This window comes from Apteryx mantelli, chromosome 22, assembly GCF_036417845.1.
Source record: "Apteryx mantelli isolate bAptMan1 chromosome 22, bAptMan1.hap1, whole genome shotgun sequence".
Lineage (NCBI taxonomy): Eukaryota > Metazoa > Chordata > Aves > Apterygiformes > Apterygidae > Apteryx > Apteryx mantelli.
This window is the reverse complement of record NC_089999.1, coordinates 11,759,624-11,776,601: the sequence shown is the minus strand read 5'-3', so window position 1 is coordinate 11,776,601 and position 16,978 is coordinate 11,759,624. Positions and strand designations below refer to the sequence as shown.

General features: G+C 36.7%; 1 protein-coding gene across 1 annotated transcript in view; it reads right to left on the bottom strand.

Annotated features, from left to right (window-relative positions):
• BRIP1 (BRCA1 interacting helicase 1) overlaps positions 1–16,978 on the bottom strand; it is a 78,143-nt gene that overhangs the window by 21,069 nt on the left and 40,096 nt on the right. Inside the window, exons 15-16 of the mRNA XM_067309629.1 lie at positions 2,827–2,986; positions 1,971–2,092 (exon numbers count right to left, since the gene is read on the bottom strand). Coding sequence (XP_067165730.1) covers positions 1,971–2,092; positions 2,827–2,986 — 282 coding nt within the window. The remainder of the gene's footprint in view (positions 1–1,970; positions 2,093–2,826; positions 2,987–16,978) is intronic.

Below are 16,978 nucleotides of genomic sequence, written 5' to 3'. Positions count from 1 at the left end.
AGCAGTAAAAAAAAAAAAAAAGAAAAGAAAAGAAAGAAAGAAAAAGCGCGCACTAATCCAACACTTTGAGGTATCTGACAAACATAAAGCCTTGGACATAACAAAGCATTATTCAATTTACAGGGAAATATTGCTGGCTGGATATCACTTTGAGCCTAAGTTACTAAGCAAAAGACATTTATAATAATAAGCATTTCCCCTAGTATTATTTAGGAGCACCGTCACACACCAGCCAGCTCCTCAAATCTGACGCTAAGAGACTGGTGCATGCCCTTCTCTCATCTAGAATTGATCACTGCAGTGCTTTGTGCAGTACTGTCTCTAAATATAGACACTCAAATCTTCAGCTGCTTGCAATTTGGCAGCTATTGTTTCTATCCTTACTTAAAAATTTAGAGGTTTTCTTCAGTCTAATTAAAAATAATAATAATAATAGTTCAACATAATACTGATTTTTGGAATTTAGTTAACAGTAATGGGATGTATTGCCTGGATTTCCATTATATTTCATATTTGGTTGAACCCCAAGGAAAATCAAATGTACTATTTTAATCCTAAGGAACATAATTCATCACGAACACAATTCACCCTTGACACATTCTTTTCAGTTTAATTTTGTATCATTTAAAATACAAAAATATTGACTTTCTGGAAATCATTTCCAGTGAATGACAGAGTTCCAGCCATACTACAGATCAAGTATTTCCAAAATATCATTTCAGTGTATGTTTCTAAAATAAGGCATTTTTAACTCTAGAAAGAGTGCTAAATATTTTTTGTATGTGCGTATTTTTATACTAAAATACAGTGTATTATGTTTTAGCAAGAAGGAAAATGTTATGGCTGAATAAGCGCCTCAAGAAAGTTATGCAAACATTGAAAGAACAGTACGCTAGCAGCCACCACTAATATAATCTTACTAGTCCTTATAGGACGTGGGGTTTTTGTACCAAGGCTGTAACTAGGCACCATAGGCAACAAGGTCATCTTTGGTTGCGCACTTAAGCTCAGAACACATCACTATAATCAAAGCTGAGTCAGTTTGGGCTTTCAAGTGCAAACCTATAATTTGCTTGTTTGATTTGGCATTATTAGCAACCAGTGTCGAGCTGTTCCTGGTATTTATTACATGACACTTCATTTATTTCATCTTGTTTGCTGTAGCAGCATGCTACTTTGGCCACCTGAAAGATACAAATAGTCTTAAATTTCTTTAATTGCAGGTACTTCCGAATACTACCTTGAGAAGCCCCTTAGAAGTTTTTGCCTAAAATCAGATGAAGCTTGACTCATCAAAAAAGTAATGTTCTCAGTATGCAGCAGAGGTTACATTATGTCATAATTTTATAACTCAAAATATCAAGCTAAAAAGCAGCACTAGCTTGGAAAGGTTTACAGTTCCAGTCTAAATAGGAAAGCATTATACACATAGTTACACTGAAGAAATTAGAGATTAGAGTATTAGAAATTAGAAAGGGGACAAGATCTTTATCTCTCCACCTATTTTCTGCAATAATAGTCTTACCAGTGTGCATGCTTTATTTAAAACAATCTTTTCCTAACGTTTATCGTAGACTTTCACAACCAAATGTCCTTCTACAATAAGAAGTGGCTTTATTTCTGCACAAATGGGATAAGCTTTGGTGCATGAAAGCATACAAGCGAAGATAGAAACATGTACTGTGCTTGGCAGAATACAGAGGTGATGAGCATTTGAACAATGCAATAGCCTTCACTAGCAACCTCAGACAAAAATTGACAATACATTTATTTAAAATGATACAAATGAGTCCAGAAGACATGCTATGCTCTTCCTCCTCTTACCAGCGGAGAAGGTAACTTAATTCATATGAGATTGGTGGGAGACCCAGGGTAAACGTTTAGAAAAAAAAAATCTTTTGTGCACATTAGGTATTTTAAGCATGACATAACGATAAAGTACAACTCTCAGTTAGGTGTTGATATCCTACCTGAAGGTCTTTCACATTTGGAAACGGAATACCTATGGTTATAACTGCACGGGCATTGTCATCGCAGAAATCCAAGCCTTCACTAACTTTTCCTCTGCATACAGCTATAAGGAGTGCTCCATCTTGAACAAGCCAAAGAGGGATTTACAAGTCATTCCCAGGGATAAACTGAGTATCAGAAGAAAGTTTCACCAATATATTTAAAAAGCTAAACATAATATAGCATAATACAGTGCATATCAGTCTGGAAAAGGTGACTAGATATAAAAATATACACTTTATTGTCAGACAATCAGATTAACTTTATTTTGATCAATAATATTGAGATGTTGAATATCAACTAGCAAAATAAATTTGCACTATATAATAGTAGTACTTAATTATGCGAGAACTGTGTGTAGCTACTACAAAATTAAAATTTTTGAACTTTACATTTGCATTCCAAAAGCCATGCTATTTATTCTCCTACATACTATCATTCTTTATTCTCTATACAAGTATTTAAATACTTTGAGAAGAAATCTTATAGTGGCTGTAATACAAGATGGTAAATCACGGCTACGCAATGTACTTTCAATTCTTTGAGAAGCTGTAGCCAGTCTACACCCTGCTGGATGTGTAAATGCACATCCTTACACAGTTCGCTGCTTGTGAACACCATTATTAGGATTATGCATCATCCTGCATATCCTCATGCAACAATCCAAACAGCAGATAATCTCCCTGTTTTCACAATAACTTATTAAGCTGAGGTTAGAATCCATACCTTATTCTAACTGTGAAATATTTTAAATATCAGCCACTTTTTTAATCTGAAGCATCCATATCAATTTTTTTATACGTCTGAAGAACATACCTTTTTCTCCTTTACATTTTATTGCATCATAGTATATTTTCAGCAGTTCATCGAAGTCGCTCTTTGCTCCTCCTTGAGGCTCTGCAATGACTGTCTTGACCAGCTCAAGGTTTCTCCACAAGCCAGTATGCATCCAGCGATCTTTTAATTTGTCCAACAGCTGAAAACAAACAAATCCAGGAAAGCAGTAATGAAAGGTCAATCATTTGAACTGTTCAAATAAACCATATATCAAAACACTTATTTTTGTGAAATTATATTATTTAGTATTTGCATTTATCAATACAAATTTCCCTACTATACATTGTTCCACAGTTATGTGACATTTATTAAGTATGATGGCCACTAATTTTGCAAATTAGAAACAATGTGGATTTTCAAGTTACTAAAGCAAAACTCTAAATCTATGAAAGTGGTCACTAAAGAGCATCCTCTGGTACTCCTCAAAACAAGAAAACTAGAAATGACCTGTTTTTCTGATTACCAAGAGTTCCATATCTAAGACTGAAAGCAAATTCTAAATTTATGTGACACTAGCATTTATGTCTTAATTCTCCAACATTTCAGTACTTTACATAGATAAGTTTTTTGGGGGAAAGTATGGATGCAGGATTTACCAACAGCCTCCTATGCTTCTGAAGGGCCTGTGAAGTTTGTTATATCTACCAAACTCTGAACTGTATTTATTTTACTCCAAATACATGTTCAAGTCTTGTAAGCAACCAGCTTGTTTCACTTCCACCGTGAACATAATGAAAACACGTACTGCATTATAGAAAGCAAAGCCGGACATTAACACAGGATCTGTGGTCAGATGGGTGGGGGTCATTTTGCAGTTAGCAGTCATCACACGCCCTTTTCTCACCAATTCCTACACTGCGTTTTATGAAGGTAGGGAGCAAAAGCTTCATTCTTCCACCTAGTGTATTTGTCTGACGGTGCACAGCACTGCCCTCAAGAAAAAGGAAAGACAACCCACACATAATGAACTGAGCAGATCTGGTTCAGTGGACAGAAGTAAATATTTTAATCCACTCCTTTTACTGTCCAGTGATCCCTAGTGTGTTATTAACTGATGTGCAGTAGAGTTACCTGGCTTCACATGTACAGAGATTTTGAATTCAGAGTCTATTAAAGATTATGCTCTTAAGTTGCCTGTACTTCCCTCCAGCCCCACTCACTGAAGACTATCACAGTATTTTGTGTCGAGGTCTATAACCTGCTCCTTGCAAAACTGCTCTAGTCCCAGCTCATTGCCTGAGAAGCCACAGCATCCCTTAACTCCTACCCAACTGCCTTCGTGATGCCCTCCAGCCAAAATCTGAAGGCTTGGATGTTTATTCTTACTAAATTAATCTGTCCCACGTCTGAATATATAGTTCAAGTGTTGTTGTTAGGCAGAGCTAATGGTAACACCTCTTGCCCTAGCCGACTTTGCAGGAAGAGCCTTTGCAAATTTATAGGGAACTGTTGATAAGAACACTCGCATATTTCATATTCTCAACACTAAACATCTGAATGTATTCTGACACTTAAATGTGTCCAGACTGGCTCTTTTCAAGGTATATGCGCTTCAGAGGGGACAAATACTGCGTCACTTGTTGAATTTTGACTTAGTTTTGTTCAAGCTGCTGTTTAGGGAGTTACGATTGCTTAATACTGACAAGACGCACCGCTCTCAAGCGAGCACAGAAAAACTAAGTGATGAATATTGGCAACAGTTTCCTACACATTCAGATGCTCCTGAAGAAGAAAACGTCTCTTCTAAATGTCTCTCTCCTACTGTTTGTACACTTCTCTGCCAGCACGGTCGTTTCATAAGAGCCTCCTGTCTGTAATCTCTTTTTATACAAGAGATCCCCTGACTTATTCCTTCGCCTATCACTTCAGCTACTGAAATCATCCAGTATTTATTATTATTTATTTATTTTTACAAACACCTTGATAAGGTGTTCTTAGCAGAGACATCAGAACTCAAAGTTTGTTTCTTACTTTACCAGAACAAAAGCCTGCTGATCTCACAGAAATTGCAATACTCCTTACGAAAAATATTCAATCCCTCATTCAATTCTACTGAATTTCTTTCATATTTGAGAGAAGTACAATTTTTATCCATCATTGGAAAAATGGTACTAAAAATCCTTCCTCCAAATCCTTAGGAAACCATCTTTTCTCTTTTGTGGGTCACCCAGCCCCTCCAGGCAAGTATCTACTAGGCTCAGGTTTCTCTTTTCATTGACAGCAACCATCACAATAGCAAATATACAGTTTTTGAGGAAAACGTGCAAATTATTCATGAAAGTGAAAATCTTTGGCAATAACAAAACAATTCATTTAATTCACACAAAAGATATTACCTCCCTGATTTAATGGGGCTTGCTGGCTACAGAAGCTTTCTTATACGCAGGAAGTATGCACGAACACACACACTACCCACGCTATAGACACAGCTACTACAACAGCAAGAATTAGGGACACGATTGAATAGAAACAAAATACAGAACACACACATGCCTCCTGAGAGCTACAAATCAAGTGCAGGATTCTCAGGAAAAATTATTTCACTTTGGTTTGAAAAAGTGGAAATGGGAGCAAGATATAATGCCAGGAATCACAGGAAGCAGCCATTAATGTCCAGAGTCAGTTACTTTTTCTACCCAAGGGAATAATAGTTTCTGCAATGCAAGGCAGTCTGTATATGTTTTATTAAATCCTTTTAAAATGGATTCTCAAATGGTTTATTAACAAATGGGTCCTCCTCCAAGAGAGCAGAAAATATTGTTAGAAAGAATCTGTCATCTTCCCATGCACTGAAGGATGTTTACTTTGGTAGCATTTTCTCTTTTTTCCTTTCTGCAATCTAAAAACACCTGTAAGTTGTGAAACCGTGAGCGCAGCATCTAGATCTATCATCCATCTTCATCAGCATCCGTTCTTGGAGGCAGCTTTTGAAGCCCTCCTGAAATTTGGGAATGGGGGAAAAGGTTTTCGCAACATCTCTTGGCGTTATGCTTCGTTGTTAGGCTAAATCCTAAGGAAAAAGGAAAAGCTTTGCCCCTTTCCATTTGCTGTTTTGCTTTATACAGTGCCAGAAATTGCATTAGGGGTTTCCCATGTCACGAAGCAAGATCAAAGATTTGTGTAATGCATTTCGCCCTAAGGCAAGTTCATTGTAATTTCCAGCACCTTGAAGAAGTTGAGGAGTTTAACTGCAGCAATCCTGCTGCCGCAGCACAACGTGGGAACGCGCGTTTCCTGCAGTATTCATTACTCCCTGACAGGGATTTTTAAAAAGCAAATACCTGAGACTGAGGGAGGGTCCAAAGGAAAACATTATAACATGATGAGTTACTTATTCTGCTTTACAACTCCCTAGCTCTTGTCCTGCTACAAGCACCTGTTACTAAATTCCTTTACAGAGAATAGTCCTTAAATATTTTAGCCCTGGCTCACGTAATGAATGGATTGCATCTTGCCAGTAAGGTTAACAAGAACGACTAAAACACTCCCTCTGTCAAGAAGTGCTTGGGGAATCTGTGGAACACTTGAAAACATAACAAGATTTTCAAGAGCAGTAACGGACAAAAAGGGATAATGAAGCCACGCTCACGACCGAAGCTGCTGTAAGGGTAAAACAACTCTGGCTTTAGGGGCTAGTTTAACAACTACTAACTACATAGTAATAACTACTGATTACAATTGTATCGTCTACTCTTACGTATCTTCAAAACTACCTGCTGTCTTGTTATCTATACATTCATGTAATAACTAAACAAAAGCCATTTCAAGATGCAGAAAGTTTATACAAATCTCTTATAACCCTCTTAAAACAGACCATCATTTTACAGTAAAAGAAAAGTTCTCCAAACTTCAGTATTTTTTCATCTTGTTTTATATATAAGACTTTTTTTAACGATTTGAAGTTCACTTTCCAATGTTAAGGACACTTAACAGTTTCATTGTTAGTTGGAAATAAAAGGCAGCTGGGAGGAGAAAGGAAACAACCATTAGGTTTTCCTTAATAATAACAAAAAAAGAAAACCCCGCAGTATCGGCACCATTGTTAGTGCAAAAAGTCAGCAGTTCTCAAGGGACTAACATTGATCTAAAAGCCTTTTCCCATGCAGAGCTCTTCATGTGTTTGCTACTAGAATTTTCTTTTTGAATAAGCACTGCCTCAAATCCAAGCTCCAGTGGGCTGGAAACGTGTTTGAAGGGTCAAATAGAAGTTCTACACACAGTCAGCATAAAACTTCAGAAATGGAAAACAGACATCTACAGCCAGCCCGAGCAGAGGCGAGCAGCAGGACTGGCTTCACCAGCCGCAGTTGTGGTAGCACTCAGGGAGATATGATACACTAGGGATGGAAGAGGCAGTCACTTGCAGAAAACAGGGTTACCACCCAGTCCACCGACATGTAAGAGTGACCCACGAAGATGCCCGGAGCTGCTGTAATGCTGTACTCTTACATAACCTTCCAGTCGCAGTCCATTAATGCACATTCTGCATACAGAAGTCAAAATTTTACATTTACATGAAATGGAGAGAGAAATAGACCTGGTGTCAGTTTTAAATGCATCCCGTATCATCCCATATCATAAAATATTTCTGTTCAATTTCCAGGCTGTATACATGTTTTTCTAATGTAGTATATAAACATATGCCTCTTAAGAACCATTTCCAGTGATGGTTTGTAAAAACTGAGATTTCTGGAGAGAAGACGCACGAAGAAGATTGACTGCTGAATACCTTGAGCCAATGACAGGAAGCACTTCCAAAGGGAATCTAGCCCTCAGCTAGAGGAATACAGACATGGAGATTAGGGATTTCAAACAAGGGATTCCTTTCCAATAAAAGATTCCTCCCCAAGAGGGGGGAGATGAAGAAGATTACACTAAATTTTTCAGCTACTAAGACTAAAATACATAATTTTATTTACCTAGGACACAAACTAGGGAAATTACAAATTGTCTCAGGACCATTAAACAGTTCATTTTCCCAGATAATTTTGGAATAGTCTTACAGCTTTGTCCACTTTTCACTTTGCAGTACCAAAAACATTTTAAGAAACCGCAGATGTATGAACGCATATCCAGCTGCACCTCTCCGTATACATACGGGATGAACAACTATTTCAGCAATAGTAATTAGATTCCAAAAGAGAAAAGACCCTGTCAATCTGAGTTGTGCTCTTCAAGCCCTTCCACGATCCTCCAATGTGAAAAAGGCCATAAATTCCATAGGTGCACAAAAACCACCACAAAAATGAGAACAGGAAAAAAGTATGCAAAGGCAATTCCAACTGCTGAGAAGCCTTATGAGGATGGAGGGAACAAAACTAAAACATGTTCATTTAAATAAAACTTATTTCAAGACATGGTGTTCTAATCTTAAAGCTAGTGCTGCTTCCACTCTCATCTGAAATGTACCTAAATAAACTTACAAACACAAGAGGAAAGAGGTGTCCCTGTATATTTTAAATTTAAGCATAAATCAATAAGGTCTTACACCTTTCTAAATTATACAACATTTAATGTCCTACCAGCATTTCAATTTCAATAACACATTATAAAAGAGAAAGAATACATCATAAATTTGACCATGGGAGATGCATATCTGCAACTGATATTTTAAGCAATCCAGTAACCAAAAAATCTAAACAGCCTATAGACCGTACTGCAAAAAAACGAACACTAAAACTTTATAGAGTTAAATAACTGTTGCTCTCTGTAAAATTTCTAATTAATGTAGCACTTGCATCTCAACAGAAAAATAGCAGGTGTCAAAAGCAAACAAATAAAAAGCTCTTTTTTCCTATATGTACTGAAAACCCTTACATTCAGATAGGATGTCAGGAAGAAACGCAGTTTTCTTGTCTTACTACAAAATGTTTCCCACAATTTGGACTGTCTGCAAAAATAGTACATGTTGCTTATATATCACAGCATAGCCAGAATTGCATCAGCTGCCTCCTCTCTACCTTTCAGTGAAGAAGAAAAAAAAAGTAGCAGAAGAAAAACCCTATAGACTCTGACAGATCCTTCTTCACATTTAAGCTATAGAGGACATCATATTTTCCACAAAAGTAATCCTCTGATGATCTCAAGGCACAGATGTTTTTATAATATATCTAATTCCATAGGTATTGCATTACCTTTAATAAGCTTTCAGGAGGATGCAGTTTGCTGAGTCAGCTGGTTAGTTACAGCTGTAGCTTTTTGCTCAAACCACTCTCCCTCGGTCTCAAAGCTCTTGTCTCTTCAGCATGACGGTTAACGACCGGGTTCAATGCTCTAATTTTACTTTAAAGAATGAAATTTGTCTCTGTACTAGTGATAATTCCAACATATATTCAGTCATTAAACAAATGCACTTAGTCTTTTGTTTGAACAGTAGTGGCCTTAAAGCAAGGCTATTTCAGAGTGACCCTGGAGAACGCATCTGATCAGACTCCACCCACCTGTTTCACAAGCCTTGCAGCCCCATATAAAAATATTTCTTCAAGATCTAAGATGTTCTGGAAAGGTACAGAATTAGTAAAAGCCATTTTAAAGCTCCCTGAACTACAAGGCTGCCAAGCCTCTCTATTAAATGACCTAGAATCCTATATGTAACGGACCTAAAGGGCTATTAGACCTCTTCAATTTGGGGGGCACAACAGTTTACAAGCAAAGGCAACACAGTGGCATGGGATCAGTGATTTAATTCCATATCTCTCTTTTGTTTTAAAAACAACAACAACAACATTTGAGGTTAGAAGTGAACACAGAGGAAACCGCAGATGGAAGAAAGTAAACAAAGTAATGAAATGGGCCTACAAGAAAGAAGGGACAAGAGCTACTAACTAGAAGGATTACGGTGAAAGGAGAAAGCTGGATTCTTCCCAAGAACATGAGGGAAAATATTGGGGTCAACTAGCCAGTAACCTTGTACGTCCATCATTCAAATTTTAAAAATAAGTGTGCAGATAGCACTCCAGAACTATGAAAAACAACACTATAAAAAAGCACATTATATTTGCTAAGAATAAAATGTTGCAAGTATGAACAGGAAGCAACCAGAATCAATAACATTCATGAACAGCACCACAAACATTAGATGTTTTTAAAAAGTCTGTAAGAATCTGCACCTTCTAGTCACAAGTCCTTTACCAACCTGGGAGAGCTAACTGACATTTCAGCTTTTTTCCTTTCCTTCTTAATCAGCCTGCATACACTTTCAGTGTGATTTTATCTTAATCACATTAATCTCACACACACACAAACGCACACCACCAAAACTCTGCTGGACACCCAGGCCCTTGCACTGCACTAGGCAGGGACTAAACCAGCCAAAAATAACTTAGACCACTGAATTATTTAAGCAGTTGTTTGCACTCAATTAGATTTTCATGAAAGGTTAAGCAACAGACAGCCACAGAAACATCTTCATGTTTAAGGGAGGTACCCAACACAATACAGGCAAGTATTTAAAATTAATTATTTTGAATGATTAAGCTAATACAGAATACTAACGTAACCATTCACAAAAAAAAAAAAACCAGTATTTTGAAGCTTCAAAATCCATTTTCTGCATTTCTAGTTATCACACATTATACTTCCTCAAAAACAGAATGATAAAATATCTGTGTGTAAAAGGTTTCATTTGTGAAGTAAAACTACTTTCAAAATAGACATTTGTTCACTGTAAATGGGAAACTAGAAAAATACCAAATACACCTAAAGCACAGACAAATTATGCCGCATTTAAATTGTTGCCATTACAGGTTTAGTCAATACATAACAGGGATGTAACCTTTAAATGCATGAATTCCTACACTTAAACACAAGTGATTTTTTCCTTTATGTGCCAAAGATAAATCAATTTAATACAGCATTTTAATGGAAGCAGGCCCCATAGAGATGCTATTCTTATCCATGGGAGGCTATGCTTCCTTCTACAGAACATTTCCCCAACCATTTATCACCATAGTCGGGCTACCACAGGCAATGAAGAGAAGGCTTCATTTACAAAGTAGCAGCTCCAGAACAATTTCTGCCTGATTTCCTTTCTCAGAGTGTCAAGGAGGCTCTGTAATTGTTTGTTTTTTTGCATTTTCTATTTTTTTTGTATTTTGTATTTTGCAATTATGGAGCATACAAACAAACATTTTTCTGCTGGAAAAAAGAAAACATTTTGTTATAAAAGCAATAATGAAAAGAAAACAGAGAACACAGTATGTTCAAAAAAGAGACTTTAAATTCTTTGTCTTAAGAGACATGCAGACTAGGCAATATAAAGAGGAATTTTAATGTGGGAAAAGCTCTTAGAAAAGCCTGAAATAAAAGTAGAGATTGTGAAGTAATGAACTTATGCTCATCTAAGCACAACTTGCAGAGGAAAACACACATTCCTCACTTTTTCAGAGCCTCTCCTTCTCGACTGATAGGGGAGATGGTCCAAAGTGTATTTAATGGCTAATCCTTGCCATTTGTTATAGCAAAAAGCAAATCAAGCGCATAAAATAAAATTGCACCCATTTAAAGCAAAAACAGTTAAAAGGAAAGAGATTTTAAGAACTTAAGGTTGCCCAGGTAGTCATGGTTACAAGAATAAAGTAAAATTGTCAAAATTGATCAGTGCTTTGCACGTTTTTCTCTTTTAGAAGAAAAGTTGCATTATTTGAAAGACTAAACAGTCCAGAGATGAAATTCAAGAAGCTGAAAACCTCTGACATTTTGCATGTCTTCCAGAGTTATGAAGAGAGATCATGCAGGTGTTTAATATTCTTAACAGGTGGTCTGTATCATGGAGTCTTCCTCTAAGCGCCTCCCAAGAGCGCGCTGCCCCCAAGCGCAAATCTGTATTACTACTGCACGTCGCGTTTCAAGAGATTTTTCAGTTAGATCTCTCACACCATATTGTCGCAAAAGAAAAAAGGCTTGAAGAATAAAACTTTCAAAAACAGAGGTGTCTATCATTTCCAAAAACTGGTGGGGAAAAGTGTCTTTTTAAGTTTTAAGCACTGTACTTATTTCCTCAACGATAATTTCTAACAAACATTAAAGGAAAAACTCAGACATTAGGACCACGACTCAGGTGTTGAGATATCTGCATATGCTAGGAAATGCGGGCTAAAATTTGCATTAACCCACACAGGCTTGGCAGACACACAGTGTTTAAAATAAATAAATAAATAAAGGCGACCATGCAACTCAACTACATAATTAAACTAACCCCTGAACATGGTGAAAAACTCTGTATTATGAACAAGATTCTGATCACCATGTGCACACTCCAGCACAATAAAAGGTGAATAATTCATAATCATTCTTGAAGAAAAAGTATGCATCACTCAACTTTGGGGAAACACAGGGGATTTCACTGGTATGATTTTTCTGTAGGGACAGTGACAAAGTGCCACTCACCAGCAGGAAACTGAAGCACTGAACTGTGTTCCATGTGCCATAAATCAACACTGCAGCCTACAGGATGTCTCTCTGGTACCAACATACCATCAATTTTTCAATAACCTCCTTAAATAATGGAATATGTGAACGGCGACAACAGTAATGAAAAATGAAATGTTTTGCACGCCAAAGACTCTAGAATAACATGGTTAATATGCTGCTTCTACAGTTAAAGAAGCTTTCCATATGAAATCTTTTTCCAAAAAAAATTATCATGTTTTACCACAACACAATTTGGATTGCCTTTGAAGTATTCAGTCTTTGAGCTCTGTCACAGCTGTTTCTAAACAGCCTGGTTCAAAACAAGATTTCTTTTGTGGTTTTAAAATTAACCAAGACAACAGCTTTCTGTGTTACAAGAACTGCTTGTACATTCACCCTAGGCTATCACTATACTTCCACTTTCTACTGAGAGAACAATCCTCTATACAAAGAAAACTCTCCAGTAAAATCTTTTTTAAAAGGACTGTTTAGAAGCAGCTTCTGAATCAAATACAAAAAATAATTATTAACTAAAGAACATGTATTGAGGTCAGCATCTTACATTGATGTCCTCTTCTTTAGCAGTCAAAAAACAAGTTCAGTCATCTTTGACCTCTTTTTTCCAGAATAAAGAGGAAAAGAAGAGAGGGGAAAAAAAAAAAGACAAGATTGTCTTAGTGGCCCATCAGCAGCGAAGCACAGTGCCATGTGGGAAAACTGATTCAAAGCAGACATATAGTCCGAGGCATCAGGCCAATGGAGCCTGCGAATGCTGAGCAGCTCGTAGAGGAAATGGAGGCAGTTAGACGTATGTCATGGGGAACTGGCTCCAACAGCGGGCGAGTAATAGTAGGTTTTTGCTTTTAATCTTCTACGAACACCAACAGAGCAATTATTTTTAAAATTACAGAAGCATTTTAAATCTTCAGGTACTAAATCAACTTATAAAGAGGATTAATTAATACTCTCTCTACTTTCTCAGAAAGGTTAGTGATTTTTCCCTTGTCATGCAGCAAGCCAGTGCATGTAGAAGAGCCAAGGCAGGTCCTCAGCAATGCAATCAGTATGTGTGATGCTTGACTCTGCATAGGTAAGTACAAAGACAAGTTATAACGTGAGAGAAAGATATCACCTTTGACTCTCAGTTATCTATAACCTCTCATTTGGAGAGTAGGATTACTGTCCTGACAAATTAGCATAATTCTGCATCTAAGTCAAAGAATAAAGCAAATGTTAAAATACAGAAATGCAAAGTAAGAAAACTTTCCACAGTCACGACAATGCAAATGACGACTCTCACCAATGCCATCAGCATTAGAAACATGCACTTCAGTCAATGGCAATTAATCAAGCAGCAAGAAACTATACAATGACTTTATTAAAAAAAAAAAATTATGGCAATCTGCCAAAGTTAATTAACTTTCTATAACAAAAGAGAGATAAGATAGGGTTCCACAGGTAAAAAGCATGAATAATGAGAATAAATTGGGATGAGTTATCTATCTAACAAAAAGAACCTGATGATGGCGGGGGGGAAAAGCTAAGAGCAGGATCTTTAAACATGCATTTTACCATAAATCCACTGACCTCACTGCACTAATTTTCACTAAGGAGCTGGTTTTCTGTTTTAGGGGTCTGCTTGGATGATTTTTTTTTTTTTTAATAAAGGACTCAAAGTATCCCTCCCTCCCCAATAAAAAAGAATTGTCTGACCTTACCTAACCTGGAACATCTTTTTTCTCCCAACAGTGAATGCTTAATATGCCTTCACCGACCCAATCTCCTCTTCCTCTCCTCACCTCCAAATGGAGGAAGAGAAAGGAACAGCAGACCTCGCAGAATAACTGATTCTTAAGAAGTTCTCACCTCATGATCAAAAATAGGAAGAAACAGCTGAATACAGTTTTAAATGTAACACTGCAATTTGTCTACTAATCATTCAAATGGCTCATTTGTAAGTCATAAAACAGAATTTTGAAGATTAGCTTTGTTTTGTGAAACCTATTTGCAAAAAACAATCTTTTGATAAACTGAACTGAATAAAAATGCAATGGAAACTTTAGAACACACTATCTCACTAATTAAATTTTATTGTTAAAACAAATAAACAAACAACTTTCTTACTTGATTAGAAAGTAAATCTAAGGCATGATTTCAAAGACATGATTTTGTAGACTTCCTAACCTTACAATGAAGGAGATATTTTTTGAAGTTAAAATAGCCCGTGTATCACTTCAAAATGTTTAACATTCAAATTCTTGTATATGCTGTTATATTGCTGATACAGAACATGTTACCTAAAACCAATCTGAAAGCATGTATTTATCTTATACATAGAGTTTTACACATATCAAGAAAGACAGACTTAAGGCTTCCATTTCCAGGAATGCAGAAGCATGTAATCTAGGACATTTTCAGATTGTGCAAATTTTGTGGTAATGGAAGGTGAAAATGAAAAAGGACATTAGCAGCAGATTGGCACAGTATAGGTAAGGTAATAAAGGTAAGTTTATACAGTCATGGAAAGCTATCAATACTGCAATAAAAATGTTTTAATGTTGCAAATGCATCTGCTTTAGCTGACATCTTACCTTGTTCATTAATGCATTAATAATAAACTTCAAAGATAGGAGTTTGAATATAAACATCACAAGATTGTGATCTGTCTACTGGCACATTGATTTTTCACTTCTCTATCATGACAGACATGAAACACTAAGAAATGCCAAAGGGAACAGGAACTCTGTAGGTTGCAATGGTACAGAACAATAGTAAGGTCAAAGTAACCGGTGCAAGACGTGCCTTTAAAAGAAAAAAAATGTTGCTTTTATGCATTGTTCCTTATTAATAATTACTGTTTTAATCCTGCTTTCTTTTCCTTTTGTTAAAAGCTCTTGAGGAAAAAACATGTTGACTGTAATTGCTATTTTCTATTTGGACTCTTCTATTCACAAGCTGAGTGCAGCACACTTCTCGTCTGTGAAAACTCATTTCCAATGCAGTTGCTACTTAAATGGTAGGAAAAAGGTGCAAGTAAAAAGTGTTAATTACAATGGAAATTAAAGCATGTGTTAACTAGATGCAACAATTCAGCTTGCAGCATTTTGACAAGTCAGAGCTCAGAAGTGAGAAACAATAATAGATTTTTAGTTTATCTTCCTGATGCTGTATGCTCAGGGTATTTAAACTAAGAGTGTAATAAAATATTAAACTACACTGCTTTCAGGGTGTGAAATTCACAAGGAAAACACTCATCTACCAGTATGGCATATAATTTTTTTAGACATAATATCCAATAATCTGCCACAGACTGTCGCTACAGATTCTACTTTATATCATGTGCAGATGCTACCAGAAAGTATCTGCTTGATGTAAAAAGCAAACGCCACAGGGCACTTGAATAATTGCAAGTCCCTTGCTGGTCACTGTAGCAATTCAATAAGCCACAGAAAGTATATTTGTTCATTCTTCGCAGTCAGTAATGCAAGAAGATAAGGTGGCACCAAACCATACCTAGAAATCTCCCTTGAGCCAACAGCAGTGAACCGCTACAACATCCTAGCACAGCCACTGTCAGTGGCTGCTCTGGTGAACTCTAGAAGGGGCCACACGTAAAACGTCTTATTACAATAAGTATTAGGTATGAACAGTAAACAGCTCCTCTATTCTCACAGTTTCTCTCTCATTTTCACATCATGTAATGATGAACTGCGTGCTGTAGCTTGAAAAATGGATGAATTTGATTGTAAAAATACCGTAAAAGTTTTTTTTCTTATTAGGGGACACATCAAATAACTAAACTCATATCCTGAACTCAAATAATAGTGTAGCTCAAAAGATGATCTTTTCTCTGCCATCATCTAAGTTTTATAAGAAATATAAGAGAAAATTTAACATACACAGAACATATACACACATACCACATGTATATACACACACCAAGATGCACACATCCTTACACACAACTTTTAAAAGAGAATATAAAATGTAGTTGACAAGACAGCAGGATGATAAACCCCACAGTCCAGAAGATACCTTTCAAACCTGTATTCTTACACTGCCTAACTCTATGTTACTTATTGTAGCACTGCTCTGGAGAGATAAATATTATAAAAATGTTTGGAAATTTTAAGAAAATGTATTTGTACTCCCAAGCACAGTAAAATACCATAACGGCTTATCACAACGGCTCTCGCAACAAACAGCGACATCCGGAGTTTGGAATTTAATGTGCAAGCACACAAGCACTACTGCCAATAATGCAAAACACATGAATTAAAGAATATACTTTTAAGTACTTTAAACAGCTTAAAATGCCAACCAAAGTTTCACTTAAATGTAGTACTGCTTTGGTAAGCAAAAAAGGGACGTTTTTAACTCAATCAAAATCTAGAGATGGGGAAGCAGACATCTTTATGCTCAGTCACCAACACATAACTGACACCTCAAAGCAACTACCTATTTCACTCCTGCTCCACGGACTATTTCTACTGTTTAGTAACTATTGCACAATTCTCTCTAATGTCACTTTTTGATCTCCGAGACAAGGTTTGTTTCTTTGTTCTGTAACTTGAACACCTTAATGCCACCAAGCGTAGACTCTGGGCACAAGGCTGTAGCTTTACTAGTAAGCTAACCACAGACTGAAGGACGGCAGGCAAGTCGATCCGCAATCGCCTAACCTGCCGCTGTGAAACCACACTGGCAGTGTCAGCATGCT